General features: G+C 43.1%; 1 protein-coding gene across 1 annotated transcript in view; it reads right to left on the bottom strand.

Moving 5' to 3' along the window:
• The window catches only part of LOC120861032 (colorectal mutant cancer protein), a 308,064-nt gene that overhangs the window by 108,809 nt on the left and 172,025 nt on the right, over nt 1-27,230 (bottom strand). Inside the window, exons 2-3 of the mRNA XM_040236721.1 lie at nt 17,285-17,398; nt 2,146-2,288 (exon numbers count right to left, since the gene is read on the bottom strand). Coding sequence (XP_040092655.1) covers nt 2,146-2,288; nt 17,285-17,398 — 257 coding nt within the window. The remainder of the gene's footprint in view (nt 1-2,145; nt 2,289-17,284; nt 17,399-27,230) is intronic.

The following is a 27,230-nucleotide window of genomic DNA, read 5'->3' on the forward strand; positions in this document are numbered from 1 at the left end:
ATATGAAACAGTTTGGCCATTAAACTTAATCTAAACATAGTGAAATTGAGTTTTCCAGGTGACATGTGATGCATTTTTTTTCACAACTCACTAAGCCCATTTGCCTTCACTTTCTCAAGACTTTAAAAGAGCAATATGTTTTTAATGGAAATTACGAATTTACCAATGTACTCTGTCAGCCTCCTTTAAGTCTGCTATAATCATTTCTTTGGGCTGAAATTCTTCTCTGCTCTTCTAACCTACAATCACTGAAGACCAGGATACAATTTAAAGGCCTTGAGGTTCTAAACTGGAATATGAGATGTACTGTGTGGCTCCAATTAACAGCAAAATTTTCCACAACTTTGCCCAGAAAGAGAGGCCCCCAAGAACCCTCATCAAGTAGCTCCATCATTACTGTGACTCTCAGAGTTGGAACAAAACACATCCAAAATGTCTTCTGACCCAGGACTTCTAGAGGGATAGTTTAAAGAAGCTGCCTTTAAAATGGGCTTAATTGTGGCCTGTAAAAACAGTCAGGGAACAAAGCAGTCTTCTCCATAAAAGCAGACGCCAACCATTTGCTTCCCTCAGGGCTATTCTCTGAGCATGGGCAGGAAGATAAAAATTCTTATCCTTGGCTCAGCAAGTCACTTTAAGCAAACCCTCTTCTCAAAAACAGGCAGACACAGCTTTGTGCAGGAGACTTTGGGGCCAATTGATTGATGAGCAAGGAAGGCAGAAACCCCAACAATTACTTTTATGGAAAGAAAACTGAATAAAGGCAGAGATGCTGTGGGTTCTAACTCCACCTCTCCCCTTTGCTAAGGGTAACTTAAAAGCAGTTGCTTAACATTTTTAAGCCCCAGGGTTTTCACCAATCAAGTGATGGATCGAATCTTGCTCCATCCCTTAGGAGTTTTATGACACTATGCCAACATCGGCAAGTCAACTGAGCTCAAACAAATTTTAGATTATCTAGAAGCATATGCTATTTTCTTGGGCTTCAGAATTGTTGCACTGAGGATGATGACGGCAGCCATGAATTAAAAGATTTGCTCCTTGGAAAAAGATTTGCTCCTAGGACAAACCTAGACAGTGTATCAAAAAGCAGAGATATCACTTTGCTGACAAAGGCCCATATTGTCAAAGTGATGGTTTTTCTAGTAGTCATGTACAGATGTGAGAGTTGGATCATAAAGAAGGCTGAGCGCCAAAGAATTGATACTTTCAAACTATGGTGCTGGAGAAGACTCTTGAGAGTCCCTTGGACAGCAGGAGATCAAACAGTCAATCCTAAAGGAAATTAATCCTGAATTTAATTAAGCATCAACTGAAGCTGATGCTGAAGCTCCAATACTTCGGTCACCTGATGTAAAGAGCCAATTTACTGAAATAGACTCTGCTAATGGGGAAGACTGAGGGTAGAAAGAGAAGGGGGTGACAGAGGACGAGATGGTTCGAAGGTATCACTGAATCACGGAGTTAGAACAAATTCCAGGGGATAGTGAAGGACAGGGAAGCCTGGCGTGCTGCAGTCCATGGGGTTACAAAGAGTTGGATATGACTTAGCGACTGAAAAATAACAAAGAAGCATATGTAATAGTTAGTTAAAATCAACATTCATAAATCTCTCCAAATCCCCAAGGGAGATAGAGGGGGTTGCATTCAGAACCTGTTAATAAAGCATCTCACTCACCTTCTTCTTATCAGTCAACTGAACATCACAACTTCCACCCTGTCTACCTTTCAGGGTCACCATGAGAGTCAAAGTCAAAACAGAATAATGGAGGGGAAAGCACACATCTGACAGAGTAGAGACAAAATACTTATCAACGATAAAAATATTAGTTATAAATAAATGAGTTACCGTTATAACTCAGAGAAAGTGTGAAAGTCACTCAGTCGTGTCTGACTCTTTGTGACCCCATGGACCACACAGTCCATGGAATTCTCTAGGCCAGAATACTGGAGTGGGTGGCCTTTCCCTTCTCCAGGGGAATCTTCCCAACCCAGGAATCGAACTCAGGTCTCCCTCATTGCAGGCACATTCTTTACCAGCTGAGCCACAAGGGAAGCCCATAATTCATAGGGGTAACTTCAAGCGTAAAACCCAGGTTACCGCCCAGAGGGGCAGACAGACAGCCATGACTTGGAGCCGACTACCTGATGGTGGAGCCTTGCAAACGGTCTATCTTCTTATTGAGCTCAGCGATGATACTGTGCAGTTCTGTGATGCGTTCCTCATACCGAAGTGTCGTTCGCTCCTGGACGTCCTCATGCTCTCTCATGAGGTGGGACTGCTCACACTGGGATCAAGAGAACAAGACAGAAGTGCCAATGAATTGACATACCTAACAGCAAGAGAGTCTAAGTCTTATAGCCTGAAATCATCACAACCTTGACATAGAGTATGCCCCCAATAAACATATACCTGCTCACTGGCCCAGAAGACACATCAACAGCTGAACTTCACAAAGTCCCCGATGGCCACTCAAGTCTCTACCTTTTTAGCTCTACATTTCCAGGTGGCTCTAGTGGTAAAGAACCCATTTGGCAATGCAGGAGATGAAATGTAGGTTCAATTCCTGTGTTGGGAAGATCCCCTGGAAGAAGAAATGGCAACCCATTCCGGCATTCTTGCTTGGAAAACCCCAAGGACAGAGGAGCCTGGGGGGCTCCTCTGTCGGGTCACAGGGAGTCAGATACAACTGAGTGACTGAGCACAGCACACAGCTCTCATTCGCTCTTTGGGTAAAGGTCCCTCTGCCATTGTCCATGATCTCTGCTGCACTATTCATGTCTTCTGATTCTCCCCAGCCACAAAGCAGGCAGAAGCTGCACTCAGTATGCCAGCAAATTTGGAAAACTCAGCAGTGGCCACAGGACTGGAAAAGGTCCGTTTTCATTCCAATCCCAAAGAAGGGCAATGCCAAAGAATGCTCAAACTACCGCACAATTGCACTCATCTCACACACTAGCAAAGTAATGCTCAAAATTCTCTAAGCCAGGCTTCAGCAATATATGAACCATGAACTTCCAGATGTTCAAGCTGGATTTAGAAAAGGCAGAGGAACTGGAGATCAAATTGCCAGCGTCCATTCGATCATAGAAAAAGCAAGAGAATTCTAGAAAAAACATCTACTTCTGTTTTAATGACTACACCAAAGCCTTTGACTGTGTAGATCACAAGAAACTGTGGAAAATTCTTCAAGAGGTGGAATTCCCAGACCACCTTACCTGCCTCCTGAGAAATCTGTATGCAGGTCAAGAAGCAACAGTTAGAACTGGACATTGAACAACAGACTGGTTCCAAATTGGGAAAGGAGTAAGTCAAGGCTGTATATTGTCACCCTGCTTATTTAACTTATATGCAGAGTACATCATGAGAAACACTGGGCTGGATGAGGCACAAGCTGGAATCAAGATTGCCAGCAGAAATATCAATAACCTCACATAAGCAGATAACACCACCCTCAGGGCAGAAAGTAAAGAGGAACTAAAGAGCCTCTTGATGAAAGTGAAAGAGGAGAGTGAAAAAGCTGGCTTAAAACTCAATATTCAGAAAACGAAGATCATGGCATCTGGTCCCATCACTTCATGGGAAATAGATGGGGAAATCATGGAAACAGTGACAGACTTTATTTTTCTGGGCTCCAAAATCACTGCAGATGGTGACTGCAGCCATGAAATAAAAGGACGCTTGCTCCTTGGAAGAAAAGTTATGACCAACCTAGACAGCATATTCAAAAGCAGAGACATTACTTTGCCAACAAAGGTCCGTCTAGTCAAAGCTATGGTTTTTCCAGTGGTCATGTATGGATGATGGAGTTGCACTATAAAGAAAGCTGAGTGCCAAAGAATTGATGCTTTTGAACTGTGGTGTTGGAGAAGACTCTTGCGAGTCCCTTGGACTATAAGGAGATCCAACCAGTCCATCCTAAAGGAGAGGGGCCCTGAATATTCATTGGAAGGACTGATGCTGAAGCTGAAAGTCCAATACTTTGGCCACCTGATGCGAAGAAGTGACTCACTGGAAAAGACCCTGATGCTGGGAAAGATTGAAAGTAAGAGGAGAAAGGGACGACAGAGAATGAGATTGTTGATGACATCACCAACTCAATGGACATGAGTTTGAGCCAGCTCTGGGAGTCGGTGATAGACAGGGAGGCCTGGTGTGCTGCAGTCCATCGGGTCGCAAAGAGTCAGACACAACCGGCAACTGAACTGAACCTTCTTTTCGGAATCTGAATCTTGAGTGAATGTATTGAAGGTCGCATGTTCAATTCACTTGACTGAGGGTCCTGGCGAGACTGTATGTCAGTTCCTGCTACCTCTAGTCCAGAGATTTCTTCCCATGTTCTGTACTGCTGCTCATTTTTTCTTTTATCAATTCACTCCTTTTTGCTATAGTTTTGTAGGATATGCTTCAGCTACTTTTCAACCAAATAATCCTAGATTCTATGACGCCATTTCTTATCTGGCTGGCCATTTGTAGACAGTATCCTTTCTTACCAGACTATAAACTCCGGGAAGGCAGCGGCTGGGTGTTTTCATGACTTAGCCCTCACACCTGGTACACAGCCTGGCTCACTGTGGGTGACTTAGGAAGGTGATGAGATGAATAAATCACTGTGTATCAGGAAGCTGAGGAGCTTCCCTTGCTCAGCAGTTGATGGATTAAGAAGCAGCAGATGCTATAAAAATGTTTTTGCATCTCAAGTTTAAATCCTAAGGAACCTGTTCATCTCTTTCACTTCTCTCCTTCCTCCTCAACCCCCCATCAGTCACTGTGCATTTAATCTCATTTACATGATAATAAAACACTAGTCAGTGACAGAACAAGGAGTCCCACCTCTGAACAAGGAGTCCCTGTCTACTGCGTTCCACCCTGATTAATTTCCTGCCCAGCAGAGGAATTTTAATTTGATTTTTGGCAAGGTTTTCATAATGCCAAGAGCCAGTTTTGCACTTTCAGGGCTGGTGGCAGGAGGGCAAGGGTAAGACTTCTTACCTACTACCTCCAATGTCCTCTGCTCTCCATAGATCTGCCAGACTCCCAAAGGGTGTAACCCAGAAGCTACTGGGCAGGGACACAAAGCCTTTAGAAACAGACAGAATGCTACAAAAGCCCAAGTCAATATTGAAACAGAAGCACTCAGGAAAGTACAATAAACACATTGGCAGAAACTATGGCAGGGGCCACACCTATGAACCACAGCTTGATCACTATGACCACACTCTGCAGTAACTGCCTGGGTGCTACTCAGTGCTCCAGAAATAAGACTGGAGGCAACAAGGTTGAGGAACCTGCACTGCAGACGTTAGGGAGAAGGTGACTTTCAGAGAAATGGCGATGTGAACTCCTGTTCTTAATGACAACCTGAAATGTCTGATAATGTCTGCTCACGTCTGCTCAAGGTCCAACACACAGGAAGTAAGTGGACCCAGAGGCCAGGAGGAAGGACGAGTGAAAATCCCATCTCTATGGATGCTTTTCTAAACATAACCGAGCCTTGAGAGCCGTAAGAATACTCTTTCCATGAAGCTATGCCTTTCCATCTGTCATCCATGATCCATCCCACTTTAGGAGGGGCAGCGGAGGTCCAAAAACATGAGTGTCTCATAGACAGTAAGTGTCAGTGAATGAAAAAGGTCCTCCTTTCTTGAACACACTCAAAGCAGAACACCGTGTCTCTCCATTCCTGAAGAATATCTATGAGACTGTGACTGGTCTTTACTCCCATCTTCCAATTGTGTGTGTGAGTGTGTGTGCATGCACGTACATGCCTGCACGCATGTAGTATGTATACATGCATATGTATCTGATGCTCTCATGAAGGTCACCAGTTCCCCATCTTACAATAATTATGGCATAATGACTGGTCTGACCTAGAACTCACTGATGCCATGGCGCATACTTTGCCATCTTGCAGCCTTGTTCTGGGGTTTTCCACATTCAGTTCTCTAGGGCTGTAAACTACTGTGAAATGCTTCCCCTCACAAACCCCACGAGCTCTCAACTCTCTGTTAAATTCCCCACTTACTCCTCCTCTTTCAGTCTCTACAGGTCAACAGGCCACCACCACTACCACCAAAACGGACATGAAATTGCAAATCCACTTAAAACTGAAATGTGCAAGAAAAAGGCAGAGGATCAACTGATAACCGCTAAGCCCACTGTGGTATCCCTGTTGACAGTCAGGAGTGACCTGAGAGGTGAGCTCCCTTGGGGCTGCCCAGTCTGCGGGGAGACCAGATGGCTGGTGCCCAGATAACAAGAGCAGCTGGTGTCATACCATCTGCTCCCCTACTACCCCGTGTCTAACTGCAAAGTACGCCCTGAGGGTATGAGTACAAACAAGATGCAGCACGAAGCCCAGTGATTCAGTCAGACCAGAATGCGTAGCTTAAAGGAGAGAAAAGATTCCTAACTTCTATTTGGAACTAGAAGTTTGTTTGGGAGTAGAAACAAGAACATCTTGGAGGAAAAAATTTCTCAGCTGAAGGCAAAGATATCCGGGTTACACTCCTATATTTTTCCATAAGTATGTTTTCTTTTTCAAAATGGTGGAAAGCCTCTATAATTTAATACGTCCTCAAAGTAATAGATATGTCTTGATTTTCTAAACTGTCTAAGACACCATGCTGGGTGCCATAGGGAGCATCACCGTGACGTCCGCCTTGAAGTAGAGTGTGGTCGCAGCTTCTGAGCAGATTTCTCTGCTGGTGAATAAGAAAGAGAAATAAGTGGAAAGGTGTGAGGAAGAAGCAATGGCAGGATGGTAGCCTACAGATTCTTTTCTCAGTGAAAAGAGAATCTGGGAAATCATCATCAAAGCTTCTAGCCTCTAGATGAATGAATGACTGAGAAGACAGAACTCATAGTTGACATTACAGACAAACATCCCCTTGAGGCATCTGGTCAACCATGCTTCACTCGTTTTGTGCACACTCATTATGCCCAGTCCAAGATATGTGGGAGCGCTGCTCTCCAAGCTTAGTGAAAAACAAACCCTTGAGCATTTCTAAGCTGCGGTGTGGGGAAAAGTGGAGCAACACCCACAAGGGCAACGGCACAGGGCGAAACAAGCTATCATCTGCAGAAGCCAAAAGAACTCAACAAAACATCCTTGTTAAACAGCTCCCATTAAGCTACACAAGGCCAAGCCCAGGAATGGGGCACTTTCGTGCAGGAGAAGTGGAAGATGGGTGGGTGGCACCCAGAACAGACAAAGGCATTCTGTGAGCAAACAGTGCCTTCCTACCGTGGCGACCTCCCGCACAAGCAGAACTGGCCTGTTAAAGGGAGGCCCAGTTCAAACAGCACACTCCATATTGTTACTGACCCATGCCTCTCACTACCCTGAGTTTTCAAGAGTATTTTTTAAACCCAGGAGGCGATTTCAGCTTTTCTGCTTCTCAAGGACACAGGGTAGATCAAACTGTATACTGCAACTCCATGTAAGAGTCACCTATGGGGAGGTAGCCCAGTAAAGCCTCATTTAAGAAGGTAATATAACCATGACAACCAAATAGAGAAAAGAAAATGACTCCTATTACTACTTAATGGTTATACACATTCTTAGATTTTAAGTTACAAATTTAAGCACATTATAGAAACTTCTAAAAAATGATAAAAAGGTACCCACTTTTTAATAACCCATGAAAACAATCTTTTTTCAAATAATGTTCATTTCCCCCAGTATTTTCTCATGTACATGGGGCGCCACCAGGACCAGGCAGGATGTGCGTCACAGAAGCATCAGTACCCCTGTGGCAGCCGGCAGGGACATCCACCTAGACTCTGGTTCACCTCTATCCATGCATGTGATAGAATTATACTTCTTCTCCCCCTTGAAGCTGGATAAGGCCACGTGACTTGTTTTGTCCAATGAGATATGAGTAAATATATCCCTTTTTTTGCCTAGAAGCCTTTCGGTACTTCTGCAGGCTTTCCCATATTCCCTTCCCCTGGCCGTGGCTGCTGACAACGCGCCAGACAGTAGAGGCTATCAGCTCAGGAGGCTGAGTGAGGACCAAACTGCAGTTTCCTGCCAGCCCCAGCAAGCTCCCAAAAAGAAGCCAAAAAATAAACCTTGGCTATTTTAAGCCACTGACAATTTGGGGCTATGTATTATCATTGCATATCCTGATGATACAATCATTTTATAGATGAAAATGGAATAAATGCACAGGGACTGATTTATTTCTCAAAACCCAGATAACAAACAGAATGCTATGCAAAATCCTGATTCCTGAGTATGCCATCAAGGAGCCCTTGATGAAGCTGTTGCAGCTAGCCTTCTCCCTTCTACCCACTCCCAGCTCCTCGACTTGTGGGCACATCTCCTCCTTACCATTTACTGAAATGATCTCAAGTGGCAGCAGAGACATCCCCCTTGGTCTCCCACCCTGAGTCACCTCTGGTGGACTCTAGGAAACCTGACCATTATGCCTTACAACACCAGAGGGGAGCTAGGAAACCCACACAGCTTTCTCCTCAACCCCTGGGGACCACCAAAATAGAAAAGTAGAGACAAGGGGGTATAAAGCAGGGAATTCTAAATCCCTCCAGCTCCCACCAAGCCAGCTTTTGTTGCCAAAGTCAATTACTCAACAACAACTCTCTGAACCAAAAGAAATGGCAGCTTCTTCTAGCAAAACTTGCAAATGAGGGATTCCTTTCTCCTACTTACTGTGCAGAAACATCTCACACAACTTCAGCTGACCAAAACAAAAAATGGTTTCAAACAACACATTGCTTTTTATTCTTCTATTATTACAGAGAGGGACATTTGGAAGTTTCCAACTATTTTTGACTGATCCAACAGTACTGCAGAGCAAGAAAGCCTAGGCTTGAAGCATCTTGTCTGCCATGCATTTCTGGAGGTCAGTATCATAAAGAACCTGGATTTTTCCTGCAACTACAGACTTTCAGTTTGAAAGGCAAAGAAAAAAAAAAGCAAAACAAAACTGGAATTAGAAAGGATGGAATGTTGCTTTTCCTGAATTTCATCTGGTGCTTACTACATCCCCTGAGCTTTTTCTCTAGGTTTCCGCTCTTCTATCATGATGATGAAGCAAATTTAAAACCTATATAAATACTTGCCTCTGCCACATAAATTCATGAAACTGTCTATATAGAAAAATGCTTAATACAGGCAAGCAATATTATCACAATCATCAAGAATAAAACGCTTTAGGCTCATTTTTGCAACTGGTACAACCCAGGGATAAAGCTGTGAGTCAGCCTTGAGATAGACTGGTCTGAGAACTTGAGTCCTTGTTGGAAAAATCTTGTGCAATGCAGTGATGCTAAGAAGCTTTATGGTTTTCTTAATGTTCTTTACTGGGTTTTATCTTACTCTGCAGAGGCCACTGATCTTTAATCATCATATTAGTCTCAGTCGTCAATCCTAAGGGTATTATAAACTCCATTCTTGAAAATGCAAAGCTATCATTCATGTGTTAACCCTCTCTACCATCCTGGAAAGGGGGTTCACATCACACTGGATTGATGGCAAGTAATACCACTCAGGATGTTTCTATCCTCATTCAAAGTCCTTGCCCAGGTTCTCTTGAGGGGTGGGGTGGGGAGCCAGGCCAACTGAACAAAGACACTCAGGACCAATGGCAATATCACTGACAAAACCCAACAGCCAAGCAGAGGACTGAAGAGTATAAACCAGTAGGGAAGGGATGGGGGGACAGAGATCCTGGCAAGGAGAAGGCATCCAACTGACCTCTGTGAGGATCTTATATGGAGAAAAAGATGAAAGAAAATATTCTCTCCGTTACATTTAATGAAAACTATGTATGTTTTATTCCTAAAAGCAGGCAGGAGAAAATTCAGAACACTTGCTTTCTAAAGATAGAGAGCTCAGAAATAGAAGGTGTACTCTATTACTACTGACCAATTTCGAAGGGGCTCAGAAGCTTGCTTTATTATCTCCTTCTGTAGTGCTTTTCTAAAAAGGGGTTACTAAAGATAATTTTTGGCATACTAAATGCACAGAAAATATGCTGAAAGCATCAAACCAGTACTATATATGATCTTTGGCAGTTTCCTACCGGGCTGTCCCCAAGATGTATTTAATGTTGGTACACATATGAACATCTGCACCTGTTGGATTCGGGAGGGTAGATATATTTACACTAAATTAATATGTGCCCTATTCCCTACCCTTCTTAAGATCTGCAGGGCAGTCTGGGCATCTTAAAAAACAATACAGGATTAATGTGGCTATGTTGTTGTTGTTTAGTTGCTAAGTCGTGTCTGACTCTTTGAGATCCCATGGACTGGAGCCTGCTAGGCTTCTCTGTCCATGGGGACTCTCCAGGCAAGCATACTGGAGTGGGTTGCCATTTCCTTCTCCAGGGGATCATCCCAGCCCAGGGGGTGAACATGGGTCTCTTGCTTGGCAAGCGATTCTTTACCACTGAGCTACCCAGGAAGCTGTGTAGTCCAGTTATGGATTCCCACAAAACCTAGAGCAAATCCTGACTTTTGGTGCTTTCTAGCTACATAATCCCAGGCAAGATACTCAAATTCCTTAAACCTCAATTTCTTCATTTGTAGATGGGAGTGTTAAGGTATCTATACCTGAGATCATTATGAGAACTTAATGAGATAAAGCATTTGGAATGCCTGCTATACCACCTGGCATGGAGCAGAGCTAAAGTAGGGTGATGATCACCATTGGTATAGGCTAATTAATAGTGAGCAGCATTGTTAATCAGATTTCTCAGGAGGCTGTGATGGAGAGACTAAGGTGCTCATATGATCCCTTCATTTCCTTTGTGTGATACCGTCTCACTGAGTCTGGGTGGGATGTGTGCCTGCCTTCAACTGAAACAATGAGGCAAAAATGATGGGATGTCTCTCCCATGACTGCATTACTTTGTATAAGACTCTCCTGCCAGAAGATTTAGTCTAGGCTTCTTCTCTCCATTGCTGGCATTGAGGGAGCAAGCTGCCATGAATCCTATACCCACAAAGAAATTCTGCCAATGACATGAGTGAGCTCGGAGGTGAACTCTGCCCTAGTTGAGCATTCAGAGAGTTCAGAGCATTCAGTTCTGACAATACCTTGAGTGCAAAACTTGCACAAGAGCCACTTAAGCCATGCCTGGGATCCTGATGCACAGGATAGAATAAATGTGTGTTATTTTAAGCCAGTAAATTTAGGGCAATTTGTTAGACAGCAATAAAAAACTAATACAGACACACTTTGCCTTCTCTATCATATTGGTATTGAGCTCCTTTTATCAGCTCTTCCCTTTCCATCGATATTCTTAAAACTTTACCAAATTATGACCATGTACAATGAGCCTTCTTTTCTTCAACTAGTTCTAGTATCACCATTAGTAATTAGTCAACAGATGATGCTTTGATTATGTCTGGTGAACACAAGCACCATTTATATTTTACATTTTAATCATAGCTCTATAATATTTAGAGCTGGTAAAAGTTTTGAAAGCCACAGAATAGACATTTATACACAGACTTACTCTTCTACCATCTGGTAAAAAGCCTGAAACGTGAGTCACCTGCCAAGGTGTGTAACACAGAAAGCACAGCACAAACATTTCCTTGTTCTTAATTTTTCTTGCATAAATCTCATCTTTAAAAAAGGTATGAGCCTGGCAAATTTGATCTTTTTCTCCCCATGTTCTTTCCTGGGTCCTAATATCTGAACTGGGAAGACATTTCCAGTGAAGAGAATAAGGAGTAACTTTTCAATATATTTACTGCAAGAATGCAAGTGAGAGTCAACTAATGGTGCTTTGATGTGACTATCAGGGATAAAACCAGCCATCAAAACTATTACATAGGAAGCAATCTCTGACACAGCAGACAAAAAATGTCCCATGCTTCTCTTATCATCCTCTGCACAAGCTGCTCTGTCGTTGAGACTTAAATTTTAATAAAAACCTTCCTGGTCATCTTTTAAAATTCAAGACTGGGGTACAGTCCAGCTTTCAGTTAAAAGCATTCACCATTTCTTTTTTTTCCAAAAAGAAGTTCTCACCAATAAAGACCATTAATAATGGTTGGTGTTACATCATCCTACTTTTTTCTTTAATGCAACAAACAAACAAACAAACAAACAAAACACCACTTGCTCAAAAGAAGAAACCTTAAGAAACGATAACAGAAAAAGGATTTTAAAAAGTTTTAATTCATCAGAATTCACTATTAAAATTATAATACTGTCTTTCTCTTTTTTTTCTATCACATATTTCTTACTTTTATAATCAGAAGGAAAATATTTAAAGTAAAGTTTTTGCCAAAGTAAAAATTGAAAATTTCTGTCCCTGTGCCATCTTCTCTGAGAAAAGAACACTGCTGGCCTTGTCTCGGCTCTGGGCTGGGCTGCTCCTCTGACCTTGGGTGAGCAAGTTAACCTCTCTGGGTTGCCTGTCAAATGTGGAAGCAGACTATCTCAAGTACAAAGGGTCTTTCCTCATTACCTGAACAGTCTAAGATTATGAGACATGAGTTTTCAAAACTTGCCATAGGTCATTCTAGACTGATGACCACCTGATTTTTAATCTCTCTGAATGCCCACACAAAAATAAAGAACTTATACATCAAAGATAAATGCTTGGAGATATGGTATCCTCTGAACAATGAAACAGAAGCAGGTAGGGACAAACCAATAGCATCCACAAGACCTGAATGGTGTCTGTGTGGGCAGAAGCAGAGAGAAGAAACAACACTGCTGGACTTGAGAACTGGAAACCCCCCAAATAACCAGTAAGTACGAGGGTGAAAGGAGAAGGCAATGGCACCCCACTCCATTACTCTTGCCTGGAAAATCCTATGGATGGAGGAGCCTGGTAGGCTGCAAGTCCATGGGGTTGCTAGGAGTCAGATATAACCGAGTGACTTCACTTTCACTTTTCACTTTCATGCATTGGAGAAGGAAATGGCAACTCACTCCAGTGTTCTTGCCTGGAGAATCCTGGGGATGGGGGAGCCTGGTGGGCTGCCATCTATGGGGTCGCACAGCGTTGGACACAACTGCAGTGACTTAGCAGCAGCACGAAGGTGAAAGAGGACAGTGAGAAAGGTGGCTTGAAACTCAGCATTAGAAAAACTAAGATCATGGAATATGGTCCCATCACTTTATGGCAAACAGATGGGGAAAAAGTGGAAGCAGTGACAAAACTTTCTTGGGCTCCAAAATCACTGTGGGCAGTGACTGCAGCCAAGAAGTTTAAAGACACTTGTTCCTTAGAAGAAAAGCTATGACAAACCTAGACAGCATATTAAAAAGCAGAGACATCACTTTGCTGACAAACGTCCATATAGTCAGAGCTATAGCTTTTCCAGTAGCCATATAGGGATGTGAGAGTTGGATCATAAACAAAGCTGAGCACCAAAGAACTGATGCATTTGAATTGTGGTGCTGGAGAAGACTCTTGAGAGTCCCTTGGACTTCAAGGGGATCAAATTAGTCAATCTCTTGGCCACCTCATGCGAAGAGTTGACTCATTGGAAAAGACTCTGATTCTGGGAGGGATTGGGGGCAGGAGGAGAAGGGGACGCCAGAGGATGAGATGGCTGGATGGCATCACTGACTCGATGGACGTGAGTTTGAATGAACTCCGGGAGTTGGTGATGGACAGGGAGCCTGGCATGCTATGATTCATGGGGTTGCAAAGAGTCAGACATGACTGAGCGACTGAACTGAACTGAACTGAAAGTAAATCAACCTCGAATACTCAGTAAAGACTGATGCTGAAGCTGAAGCTCCAATACTTTGGCCATCTGATGTGAAGAGCCAACGCATCGGAAAAGACCCTGATGCTGGGAAAGATTGAAGGCAAAAGGAGAAGGAGGTGACAGAATGAGATACTTGGATGGCATCACCGACTCAATGGACATGAATTTGAGCAAATTCCAGGAGATAATGGAGAACAGGGACGCATGGTGTGCTACAGTCCGTTGTAAAGAGTTAGACATGACTTAGCAGCTCAACAACAACAGATACACCAGAAAGTGATGGGGGCCAAATGGGAGGGGTTTGCCTGAGCCAAGAGGGAGTGAGCAAGAGGCCCACAGTAAGATCGGAAGGGCCGAAAGCACTATTCCCTATGAACTTTCCAGACTGGCCCCAGGACTCCCTACCAGGAGGAGAAACTGCTGGGAGTAGGATCAAAATTGAACAGGATGGCATGATAGAGAAAAAGGAAAGAACAGAACAAGAAAGAAGCAGGAGAGGGGATAGAGCTAGGCAGTACCAGAAAGCAGAATGACCTGTGAAGATGAGGAAACAACAGAAGACTAAGCCCTACAAACTTAAAACGGCCATTTTCAACTCTGCCTCTTAAAAGTTAATAAAAAGTTATTTTTCATGTAAAAATGAAAAACAGAACAGTACTGAGAGCAAATTCTACATCAAGTTATTAGAAAGAAGAAGGAAAAAAAAAAGAGCAAAATAACTTCTCTATAAACCATGAAAGCATGCCACAAAATAGAGAACCTCTCTTGTCACAAAAAGTCTCAAACAATAGACTACTATCTCAAAATTAGCCAAAAGACTTCAAAAAGATGAAACGACATGAAACACAGAAGAACGTAATTCAAAATTAGAAAAACTCAGAAAGAAAGTAATAAAGTACACACAAGAAATAAAATAAAAATGCAGAAAAAAACACTAAGCCAGAAGGCAGACAGGAGAGAATAAATACAACATACAAGGCCTAAGGAAAACAGAAGATGGAGATAGAGATGAAGAGAATCTGAGACAGCGCCAGATATTGAAGACAGGCAAAGAAGATCTAAGATATAAACAGTAAACATCCTTGAAGAAAAAAAAAAGGTAAGGGAACAAAATATTCAATATTATAATTTTTTAAAAAGTCTCTGAAATTAAGAAAAGACTACAAAATATAAGCTGAAGAAAACACAGAAAATGTGAGAATACCAAACCAGAATGACTAAAAATAAGAGTTACTCTAGTAAAATTACCAGAAGGGAGGGAAGAAGGAAGGGAGGGAGGGAAGAAGGGAAATGAAAAGAAAAAGAGAGAAAGAAAGAGAAAGAAATGCTATGAATGTCTACAGTAAGTGTCTTCTGAGGGAAAACAGAGGGGAATTACTGGGAAACTTTGAGAGCCACGCTCTGTGTCAAAATAGAGCAAAGAAACATACTCAGGTAAAGAAACGATGAGTCAAAGGTTTTATATCCAAGAGGAATGCCTTTCAATAATAAAGGGCAGAGATAAATCATTATTAAAAAGCAAGAAGCTGGTGAAGATTATTCCTGTGAGTCCTCCCTGAGGAACTCTACTAGAAAGTAAGTTTCAGGCATTAAACAAACAGAAGGATGTTGACATTAAGACCATCATAAACATTAAATATATAATTTACTTGTAGAAGACTAAATGAGGACTAAGAGGAGAAAACGTGAAAGACGTAACCAGCATATGGTCAGAAGGTGTGGATATAGTACAATTGCAAAAAATTGTGGGAATGATGGAAGCATAAAGCAAAAAGCTTTTCAGTAACTATATTTGTTATGGTAATATGATTATTGTTTTGAGACGACTGTATATAATACAGAATAAAGTAAACCAGTAATTATGGAATATTCTTATCCAATCATCCTCTGTAAACTTAAAAACTAAGATTATTTCTTGTTTATGTATTTTTTGGCTGCACCATACTGCACATGGGATCTTAGATCCCCAACCACCATGCCCCCTACAGTGGGAGCACAGAGTCTTAACCACTGGACCACCAGGGAAGTCTCTCGAACTAACATTTTGAGTGTGAAAGAAAGGAGATACAAATAAAGTATGGAATCCACGTAGAAGAACCCTGCAGTTTGAAATTAAATTGGAGAGATTAATATGATAAATAATAATGATATGATTAATATGATTAATATATGTTATATATGATTAATATATATTATATGATTAATATAATTAATATGATAAATAATTTAATTTTATCTTAAAATTTATAAATACTTACATATATAGATAAACAAATAAATAAATAAATAAATAATTCCCTGGCTATGTCTATAAAAGAAGCCTAAAAACAATGACCAGCCTGGAAGCAGTAAGCACCCTTAGCGCCCAGACTGCAGTCTTGAAATACATTTTTCCACACAGAAAAGCCAGGTCTATTTGCAGAATGCTTAATTCCAGGTTTGAGGGGGGGAATCTACTAGATAATCCTGGAATCATTACTAGGCTAGTGTCAAAAGATTCAGGAGCCACGTGAAGAGGTTCTTACTGGCCAAGGAGTAAACTTTCAGTTTCTACAAGGAAAATAATTACAAAGGACTGACCCAAATATGCTTAAACCCCTAAGTTCATATTTTTTAAAAAATAATTGGGTACTTTCAGAAGATCGTAGGTTATCAATTCATTATCTTGAAAAATATTAAATAAAAAGAATGAAGGACTGATTCTACTTCTCCTTTATGAACTACACCACTGTTTGAATAAATCATAGATGATGGGAAATAGCTCTATAAAAATATTCCAATTAATAACTGATAAAGAAATGGCAGAAATAAAATACTATGATTTTGCGAAGTCCTGATGCACTGGTGAACTTTGGCACTGAGTGTCAATATAGCTGCTAACATCTCTAAAGGCAAAACAACCAGATATTGGGTTGGCCAGAAAGTTTGTTTGGGGTTTTCCCTAAGGTGGAAAAACTTGAATGGACTTTTTGGCCAACCTACTACGACGTGCGTCCCAGTGGAAAAACAAATGCCTTTTACAGTCTCGCCAAAGGGACTGACCATGAATCTGACTGAATCTCTGGGATGCAGGGCCATTTTGCAGGAAATAGAGAGAGAGGAACACAGCGAACTGCACCACGGGTGAGCAATCAGCAACATCTGGACTGTGAGAAACTCCATAGGTCAGACACTTTTAACAGACTAAGTGTAAAGCCAATAAAGAATGGAGGGAAAACCTGTGGACTGAGAGATTCAAAATAAACACGTAGTTTTCAAATGGGCCAGACGAAACTGGACCGTCTAGGGACGTACAAACTCCTGCGGCAGACTGTAAAGCAGCAGGAAACGCAACTGTAAACGCCATGGTAGTGGTCACCCTGGGAGCAGGGGAAGCGGGTGGGGATGAGGCAGAAGGATGGACTCCTGGGATGACCAGCAGGTTTTAATTCTTTATCTGGACGGTGGTTATGAGGATGTTCAATCATTAAGCAATATTTGTATTGTGGGGATTTCCATATCTGTTTTTTCTTAAACAATTAAAAAAAAAAAACACACAAAAAACAAAGTGACCCTTTCCAGATCCCTCACCTGTGCCTTGGCCAACTTCTTTTCCAGAAGGTCCCGTTCCCGCTCCGTTTGCTGCAGACGTTTATTAAGCTCCACTATATCTCCCTTGAGTGACGCCAGGGCTGCCAAGTGGAGCTGCAGTGACAGGAGGAAAGGAGCGCAAGGTTAGACACTTCGGCAGAAACTCACTTCCATCCCTTCATTCCCTGTGATTAGTGTGATCACAAAGAAAAGGTGTCATCTGCAGCCAGACACCTTGGGTGATATTAATCTCAGGGGACAATGGACAGAAATCAGGAGTCTTCCCGCCAAGCTGGGTTATCTGGTCACCCTGAATGTACCAGAGAGGACCCTATTAAGTGTGGGCGGTAGGACCTAATTTGGGGTGGTCTAATTAAACAGGGAGCAAAGCTGCCTGTCCTATGGGCTTTCCCTGAATTACTCAGCAAGGACGAGATTAAGCACTGGTGTGGACTGCTTGATACTCAAGCAGCAAGGCAAAAGCAGGATCAAATTAACTTTTACCTTTGGGAAAATATGCAAGTTGAACGGAGCAATTCAATTTTTTCAACTTCAATCACTGATATTGCCATGTATCCAGACAGCCCAAGGGGCTGAGTAGTAAGAAAAAAATGCGAGAGCTCACTGTTTCCGGTGCTCTCCACCTCAGGTTGACCCATTAACTTTCTGGCCAGCTCCTCCTTCCTCATTGACCCCAGACAGTCTAGAAGACTAGATGATGGTTGGCCTCTCAGAGCACAACCAGAGCTCTGATAAATCATGTTACGGCGAGAGAAGCTGAGAATTCCTTGCTGTACCTTTTTTCCCCAGCCAGCCCTCTCAGAATAAGCAGAGTGAGAAAGAACGTTCCTCAGCAGATGAGCGAGCGCACCATGCACTTCCAGGATCTCAACCTGCTCAGCTTTCAGGTTCTGTTCATTGAGCTTGGGAAGCACACACGCTCACCACACACGTACCCGCTGTGCTATGCAGGCGGACGGCTGGGCTCGTTTCTAACATCTGTTCAACCATGCTCCCGAGCAACACCTTCCCATCTTCCCTGCCCTGAGTCACTTCTTTGTCTTCACTGTCGATCCTGGGTGGAGCTCAATCCATGGGACACTTGAGTAAGTGAGGACAATCAGAGCAAACACTCCCTCTTTATGGGAATTTTGTAGCTTCTGCCCGGAGGCTCTAGAGTACAGAGTGAGTAGATAAATGTGACCTTACAAGATGGATACTGCAGCGGTATACAACTCCACTTCAAAGATCTTAACTTCAGGTTTAGAAAGAGGCTTTTTTCTGCAGCCTGTCTCTCTACACTATGTGGTGGCCTGGGAGGCTTGGGGGAGAGTGCATAGCTGAGAAGAAGATGTAGGGCAGAGCTAGGGTTTCATAGCAGTTGTTTGTGAGACGACCAACCACAACAGTGAGTGCAACTTTACTTAATTGCATGGGGGCTGCAAACCAACAGATCAGTAACAGGGTTGAAATCAAGAATCCTTGAAATTCAAAAAAGGAAATGTCAGGCCATCTGGTGGTTATTTGTCTTTTCATGCAGGGCTAAGGCTGCTCAGAAAAGGTCACTTTAGGTTTCAGATACAAGGTTTGTGTGATGAAATCTCAGCACAGATACCACAGTGTTCCCATTGTACAATTTTGGGGAGGCAGCTTGGCTCCCGGTGTGGGGAGAGGGACACAAATTCACTCCCTTACATAGCTGGGTTCCCCCTTCTGCCTTTGAACTGTCAATCTGAGAATGTTCCTTCTGCGACAGACACTGTGTTGTGTTACGCAATTACGTCCTGTCTTGAGAGAAGACTCACCTCCTCACCTTTGACAAGAAGGATGAAATACATGAAGAGCTCATGTGTTCTTTAAGAAATAAGGGAGTGGAAACAAGAATCCCAACTATGTGAGCCTAGGCAGACCTCCTCTCTTGTCTATCTCCCCTCTTACTTCTGGGCCAAAGAGCTGCACACAGGAATTGTGGGGGAGATTCAGAGGGGAAAAGCTGACAGAGAAGACTATATAGTCCACAGATACCTTATGAACTGGGCCCAGATGGGGAGATCAACAGAGATGTTACCTGCACCACAGTACAGGGGAAGAGGAGGTTCAGTGGGACATGGCTGAGGAGGAGAGTCACGGACTTAGAGACAATAACACCAGCTCTCCAAATGGCCAGAGGATCCATCAGATGTGCTTGTGTGGACAGTCTCTTCACCTCCTTGGTTGGAAAATGCCTATCTGTGAAGTGAGGCTAGATCAGTGGTTCTTAACTTGAAGATTCCTTAAGAAGCTCATGAATGGGATAGGCCTTTCTTCTAGAGAGGAGTATAAACTTGGTGTTTACGCAGCGTTCCCCTCATTAACGTGATGAACTCCACACTAAGAACCATCTGGACTAGATGCTAGATCTGTGATCCCACCTGTTTTGCAGACAGTGTCATATGTCACGGCCGCAGACATCTGGGTGGGGCAGGTCCTTGACACAAGACGTCTCCCACATCTGCAGGTGAGGATCTGAAACCCAGAGACCGACTTGCTGACCTCAAGTCTCATGGAGAGCTTAGCATGAGAACTGAGGCCATGGGTACCCTTTCCTCACTTCACAGTGCTGTACGTGGCAGTAATGTTCAGTTTAATTTGAATTAATAGTTTACTTAAAATATTTCTTCTCAGTGTTACGTGGCAGCCTGAATGGGAAGGGAGTTTGCAGAGGAATAGACAGTTGTCTATGTATGGCTGAGTCCCTTTGCCTGAAACTATCACTGCTGCTGCTAAGTCGCTTCAGTCATGTCCGACTCTGTGCGACCCCATAGACGGCCGCCCACCAGGTTCCTCTGTCCACAGGATTCTCCAGGCAGGAACACTGGAGTGGGTTGCCATTTCCTTCTCTGAAACTATCACACTACTGTTAATTGGCTATGCCCCAATACAAAACTGAAGGAAATGGCAACCAGCAATTTTCTCTCCCTGTCCACCAGCAATTCTGAAAGAAGGCAAAACTTAAATGAGGTAGAACAGACACACACTGCTTGCTGTCACTGACATGTGTTTAGCAGAAGCTAACTACAAAGGCTGGGAGGTGCAGTGGGGAAAAAAATTTGCCTACAAGTTGCAAGAAGAGTTGCTAAGGATCAGGCTGACCGACCCCTCTCTCACCCCCATGACTGAGTATGGGCCAAGTTCTGTTCCCAGCGTCAGAGAGCAAGAAAATATATGATATTTGGAGTCTGTGCTAGTCTCTTCCCCAACACACCTTTCTCTTAATGTTCAGGAACAAGATCCTGCTTTTTGATTGGTCACACTCCTGACCAGTTAAAATATCCCAGTTCTTAGGCTCCTTTGCAGTTGGAACTAGGTGTAGCCATGGGACAAAGTGCTAGCTAAGGAGACAGAAGCCGAGGTATACAGGAGTTCTCGGAAAATCTTTTTGGGGGAGGTCATGTTTTTCTCTTCTTCCAGCTTTGCTGCTTGGTATATTAACATGATGGATGGAGCTCCCGCAGCCATCTTGTTTCAGAAAGAGGAGGTCCGTAGTCTAGGCAGTGGAAGGTGCCTAAACAACTGTGTGGACCCTACCAGCTCTGAATTGCCTAACTCCAGACTTCATAACACAATAGCAAGAACAGAACCTCTGCTGTATAGACCACTATTATGTGGAGATATCCTTGCAAATGAAGTGGATTAATTTACAAAGAACCAGATAAACTGGGGTTCACATCTCATTTGTTACTTGTTGAATTGTCTTTGAATAGCTGATTTCATCAGTTTGTGATGGGGCTGTCAAACCGGCAAAGAAGATGCCATCCATAAAATGACCAGCATAGCATGTGAAGACAAGTGACCAGCAGTGTCTGGAATCAAGTAAGCACTCGACGAACACACACTTCCTCTTTCCCTCCACCCTCTAAGTCACCACGTTTCAAGTTAACAATCTTCTCAGACTAAGCTTCACTCTAGGTAGTGAGAGGTACATTCAGATGAGGAAGTAACACAGTCCTGTCTTGGAGGCACACTTCCCAGTGGTTAACAGCACAGGAACGAGAGGCAGCAGCTGGTTTGTGGATTCTGCTGAAATCCTAAGGCTTAAAGAGCTGACTCTCAAGCCTCCTAATTCTCTGAAATTTTAACCCAAGGCCTCTCAGTAGTACTGCAATGGGATCATGATACTTCCTTATACAATTTTGGGTCTAGCACGTGAAGGATATAGATCCACACATACTTCATATTTCTGGAGAGAAAAGATTCTGATTCCCTAAGCTGTTTTGAGCCCAGCTTCACATTCATTTTACAGTGTGTATCCAAAGGAAAGTAAACCACCTGGAAATCTGGCTTCAAGACAACTGTCAAAATGGTTGTTATTTTTGGATGAAACATTACTTGACTAATACTTCACAGTTCAGCTGGTGGTAAAGACAAGCTTGCGTAGCCTCTGACAGATAAGGTGTCCAGCTGCCGGGGGCTGAGTGGGGAGCGCTCAGCGCCTTGGTGACAGCCTCTCCTAGTAACTCCTGGGCTCTGTGGATAGATGTGCTTCCTGTTAGCCATTAGCCAAGAAACAAAGGGCTTCCCACTTCCTAAAACGCCCTTTTAAGTCAGCAACACATTGACTCTAATGAGCCCCCAGGAGCCTCGCTGTGTATTTATGGTTATACAGTGCTTCTTCATCTTGCTACTACTGGCAGTAAAAACAACAGAACACATGCTGGCTCTTTCCTGATCACTTGGCACCCTCCTAAGCATCACCCCACCGGGTCTCCATCACATCCCACCTCTGGCCTCCAAGGAGGCTATGATTCCCTGTGTGCTAGGAACAAGTATTTTCCCCAAGGACCACAGTGGGTGAAAGGGTCCCAGCATGGGGATTGAGGCTGTCAAACTCCAGGTCAACATTTTATCCACCTTTCTGGGACTTGGGTCTGCTCTTTTACGACACTGCCGTCAAAGGGACCAAAGGCTTCCACAGTTTCACCCGAAACAGAGGAATGAGCTCATTCCCCAGTTTCCATCCAAAGACCTCAGAGCACTGACGGTGAGATGGCTGGGCTGGCCTGCCCCCACTGCGTGGGCAGTCAGCTCACTCAGAGCAAACTGTGCTTGTTCTCTCTCCCGTACTTGGTCTGCCGACGTGACACGCTCCTGTAAGCCATTCACTGCCGGGGAATCGATTTCCTTCCCACCAGTGATGATGGGAGCATCCACCCTGGCCTTCTAACTGGGCCAGATGCCCTCCAGCTACAAGGCATTTACAATTTTTGTTCATGTGCGAATGAAGACAGTGGGTAGTGCCAATCTCTTTGACTTAGTGAACTCTTCTCTTCCTTAAAGGGGAAGAAGTAAGGGCAACTGACCTTTATTGAACACACATTCCTTTTTGAAAGAAACAGACTTAAAAAAATTTATTTAAAGCTATCAATAGTTAACCCACTATATGCTGAACACATTTTTTTTTGCTTCTGTGTAATAAAGTTTTATTAAAGTATAAAGGAGACAGAGGAAGCTTCTGACATAGGCATCAGAAAGGGGCAGAAAGAGTACCTTTTGCTAGTGTTAGCAATGGAGTTATATACTCTCCAATGAATCCAAAGAATGTCTGGCGGTTATAAAGACCTTACCAGACCTGAGGATGAGATGGCTGGATGGCATCACTGACTCGATGGACATGAGTCTGAGTGAACTCTGGGAGTTGGTGATGGACAGGGAGGCCTGGCGTGCTGCAATTCATGGGGTCACAAAGAGTCAGACACAACTGAACTGAACTGAACACCAGACCTACTCCTATAATTTACATTTTAATATAACAGAATTAGCCAGAAGGTTTAATCCAGAGACTGTCCTCAGGCAGGATACATTACTGTTATATAATCCTCGTAAAGACCAGAAAGTGAAGTGAAGTCGCTCAGTCGTGTCTGACTCTTTGCGACCCCATGGACTGTAGCCTACCAGGCTCCTCACTCCATGGGATTCTCCAGGCAAGAGTACAGGAGTGGGTTGCCATTTCCTTCTCCAGGGGATCTTCCCAACCCAGGGATTGAATCCCGGGTCTCCTGCATTCCAGGCAGACGCTTTAACCTCTGAGCCACCAGGGAAGCCTGTAAAGACCAGACCTACTCCTATAATTTACATTTTAAGATAACAGAATTAGCCAGAAGGTTTAATCCAGACACTGTCCTCAGGCAGGATATATTATTGTTATATAATCCTAAGGAATGTAGAGGGAAAAAAAGGTTTATCCTTTCTTCTTCCTTGAGAATTCGACTCCTCTCTCCTTGCTGCTGCTAAGTCGCTTCAGTCGTGTCCAACTCTGTGCGACCCCATAGACGGCAGCCCACCAGGCTCCGCGTCCCTGGGATTTTCCAGGCAAGAGTATTGGAGTGGGGTGCCATTGCCGTCTCCTCTCAAGTAACTACTTGAGGATAAATTATTATTATCTTTCATGAATTATTTTTCTCCTGCTTCCTAAAGTTTGAGGGGCTGCCATATGATAATAAGCAAAAGTTAAAACAAGATCTTAGAAATAAGAAAACTGACAGGTTAATTAGTTCCCACTGCTTTTAAGAATCTAGAGTATACATAAAAATTGTCATCATTTATATATTTCAGTGAGACCTAACTAAAGGCTAATTTTTTTTTTTGATAAGGTGGCTCCCCAATATGTCTGTCAGAGTTTAAAGATGAAAGTGATTCCTTAAAAAGGAATTAAAAAAAAAAATCCTTTCAAACCTTAAGCAAAAATTAAGACTCAAAATGGATCAAATGTAAAATGTAAAACAATAAAACTTCTAACAGAAAACATCAGAGGAAATCTTCAGATCCTAGAGCTAAACAAAGAAATCTTACAGGTGACAACACAAGCACAACCCACACAACAAAACAAAATCAATAAACAGATTTCATCAAAATTATAAACTTTTATCTGTGAAAGACACTGTTAAGAAGATGAAAAGCAAAGTTACAGTATGGATAAAATATCTGCCAAACAAGTATCTAACAGTGGAATTGTATCTAGAATGTGTAAAGAAGTTTCAAAATTCAGAGGTTAAGAAAAAGAAAGACCAATCCAGTTAGAAAATGGACTAAAGATGGAAAGAAACATTTCACCAAAGAGGACACACAAATGGCAAATAACACTTTAAAAGACTTTCAACATAATCAGCGATTAGAAAAATGCAAATTAAAATTACACTGGCCTATCACTACAAACCTAATATAAGAGCTAACATTTTTAAAAGTGTATTACCAAATGCTGGGAAGGATGCAATGAACTAGTTCCCTCATACAGTTCTGGTGTGAATACAAAATGATACAGATACCATGACAAATAGTTTGGCAATTTCATACAAAAGTAAACCTACATTTTCTATTGTTGTTGTTCAATTGCTAGGTTATATCCAACTCTACGTGACTCCATGGACTGTAGAAGAACCGTCAGGCTCCTCTATCCATGGAATTCTCCAGGCAAGAATACTGGAGTGGGTTGCCATTTCCTCTCTTCTTGGGGACCCCTAAATTTATCAACCTGCCTAGGAAATGACTAACTCATTCCCCCCTTTTCTTTTAGGAGAATTATGTTGCCAAGGGAAAGGGGCATCGTTTTCATTCCATAACTACTTCCTGCTGCTTAGGGGTGTAGTCCCTAAATTGTTGAGGCAACATAATCTCCTAACCCTCATATTGAGGGTCTCTGATCCAGGGGCGCCAAGTAATAGTTGGAGGAGGCTGTGGCACTCATAGGAGCTTGGACAACCATTGGTAACTTAAAAGCTTTTAGATGGTTCAGTTCAGTTCAGTTCAATTCAATTGCTCAGTCGTGTCTGACTCTTTGCGACCCCATGAATCACAGCACGCCAGGCCTCCCTGTCCATCACCAACTCCCGGAGTTCACTCAGATTCACTTCCTTCGAGTCAGTGATGCCATCCAACCATCTCATCCTCTGTCGTCCCCTTCTCCTCCTGCCCCCAGTCCCTCCCAGAATCAGAGTCTTTTCCAATGAGTCAACTCTTCACATGAGGTGGCCAAAGTACTGGAGTTTCAGCTTTAGCATCATTCCTTCCAAAGAAATCCCAGGGCTGATCTCCTTCAGAATGGATTGGTTGGATGTCCTTGCAGTCCAAGGGACTCTCAGGAGTCTTCTCCAACACCACAGTTAGATGGTTAGAAAACCCCATTATACAGTTACAGATATAAGGCAAAATAGTCACTAAACCAAGTTAAAATCAAAATGAAAAGTCACATTATGCCCATAGTTACATCAGTCCATCTTAAGGTTGTTAGATGTCATCCATTTAAGAAGAGGCATCACATGCGGTTGTTGTTGAAGGTATTTGCAGACTTGGAGAATGTCTTTTCCTTGAAGTGGAGATGTCCACCAAGGGAAGCCTTCCACTGACGAAAGGGGAGCACTCCACAGACCCAGCAGTTAGACTGATTGTGGAATTCAGTGTAGGAGTGAGCCCAGGACAGGAGGGCATTGTCTTGAGGATCAAACGGCAGACTCAGGGTTTTGGGGGTCAGCAGAAGTAGGCTCACACAGATTATCAGGCCCATCTTTTGGCTCGTCCAGGCAGTCCCATTATGGAAGTGGATCGGGAAGAAAGTGGGCCAGGGGCTTCAGTAAGCATGGAGTGAGTTGCCCCAGTATCTAAAAGGAAATCAACAGATTGGCCCCCTACAGTTATTGATACCTGGGGTTCCTCAGGTGAAATTAGGACAGGAGCTTGTGTGGGGACCCCCAGGCACCTCCAGTCCTGATTGTCGTGAGAGTCCAACCCCTGAAATCTACACCTCTGGGGGCAGTCTCTCTTCCAGCGTGGTCCTTTGCAGACAGGACATGGAGCTGGGGATGGCTTAGATGCCTGAGGGCAATTCCACTTGAGATGGCCCTCCTTTCCACAGTAATAGCAAGCCATCCCTTTCACCTGGGTCCCTGTGGGCATTTTTCTCAGGCTCTTTAAGAGTGGTTCTCATGGCATTGCGAGGGTTTCTGCCTGTTCCTTTGTCTTTTTCTGCCTTTCTTTCTTTTCCTCATATTCCCTACCATAATAGACTGTCTGAGCCAGTTGTAACAGAGAATCTAAAGACTGATTTGGTCCATATGCCATTTTAATAGTTTACGGCAGATATCTGGAGCCGACTGAGTGAGAAATCTATCCTTTAAGATCACTTTTCCCTCTTCGCTTTCAGGATCAATCTCAGTGAATCTGCAAAGGGCTTCTCTCAGTCTATCTAGGAATTTACCAGGAGCTTCCTTCTCCTCCTTTTCTATGTTTGCCAATTTGACATAGTTTAAAGGCTTAGCTCGTGCCTGCCTGAGTCCTTCAAGAATACATCTGACATGGAAGCAACCTAGATGTCCATCAACAGACGAATGGACAAGAAGGCTGTGGTCATATACACAATGGAGTATTACTCAGCCATTAAAAATAATACATTTGAACCAGTTCTAATGAGGTGGATGAAACTGAAGCCTATTATACAGAGTGAAGTAAGCCAGAAAGAAAAACACCAATACAGTATACTAATGCATATATATGGAATTTAGGAAGATGGTAACGATAACCTTGTGTGCGAGACAGCAAAAGAGACACAGATGTATAGAACAGTCTTTTGGACTCTGTGGGACAGGGTGAGGGTAGGATGATTTGGGAGAATGGCATTGAAACATGTATATTATCATATGTGAAACGAATCGCCAGTCCAGGTTTGATGCATGAGACAGGATACTTGCGGCTGGTGCATTGGGATGACCCAGAGGGATGGTATGGGGAGGGAGGTGGGAGTGGGGTTCAGGATGGGGGAAAAAAAAAAGAATACATTTGACAAAATGACTCTGATCACATCTTGCTTTAGCTGTGTTGTAGTCCCAGTCTGGTTCTATAGTTGGGACCGCCTGATTTCCAGTGGGGAGGGTGGTTATCTCATCCTCCCTCTTCCCTACTGATTCATTACCAAACCGTT

The sequence above is a fragment of the Oryx dammah genome, unplaced genomic scaffold, assembly GCF_014754425.2.
Source record: "Oryx dammah isolate SB20612 unplaced genomic scaffold, SCBI_Odam_1.1 HiC_scaffold_11211, whole genome shotgun sequence".
NCBI classification, from domain to species: Eukaryota; Metazoa; Chordata; class Mammalia; order Artiodactyla; family Bovidae; genus Oryx; species Oryx dammah.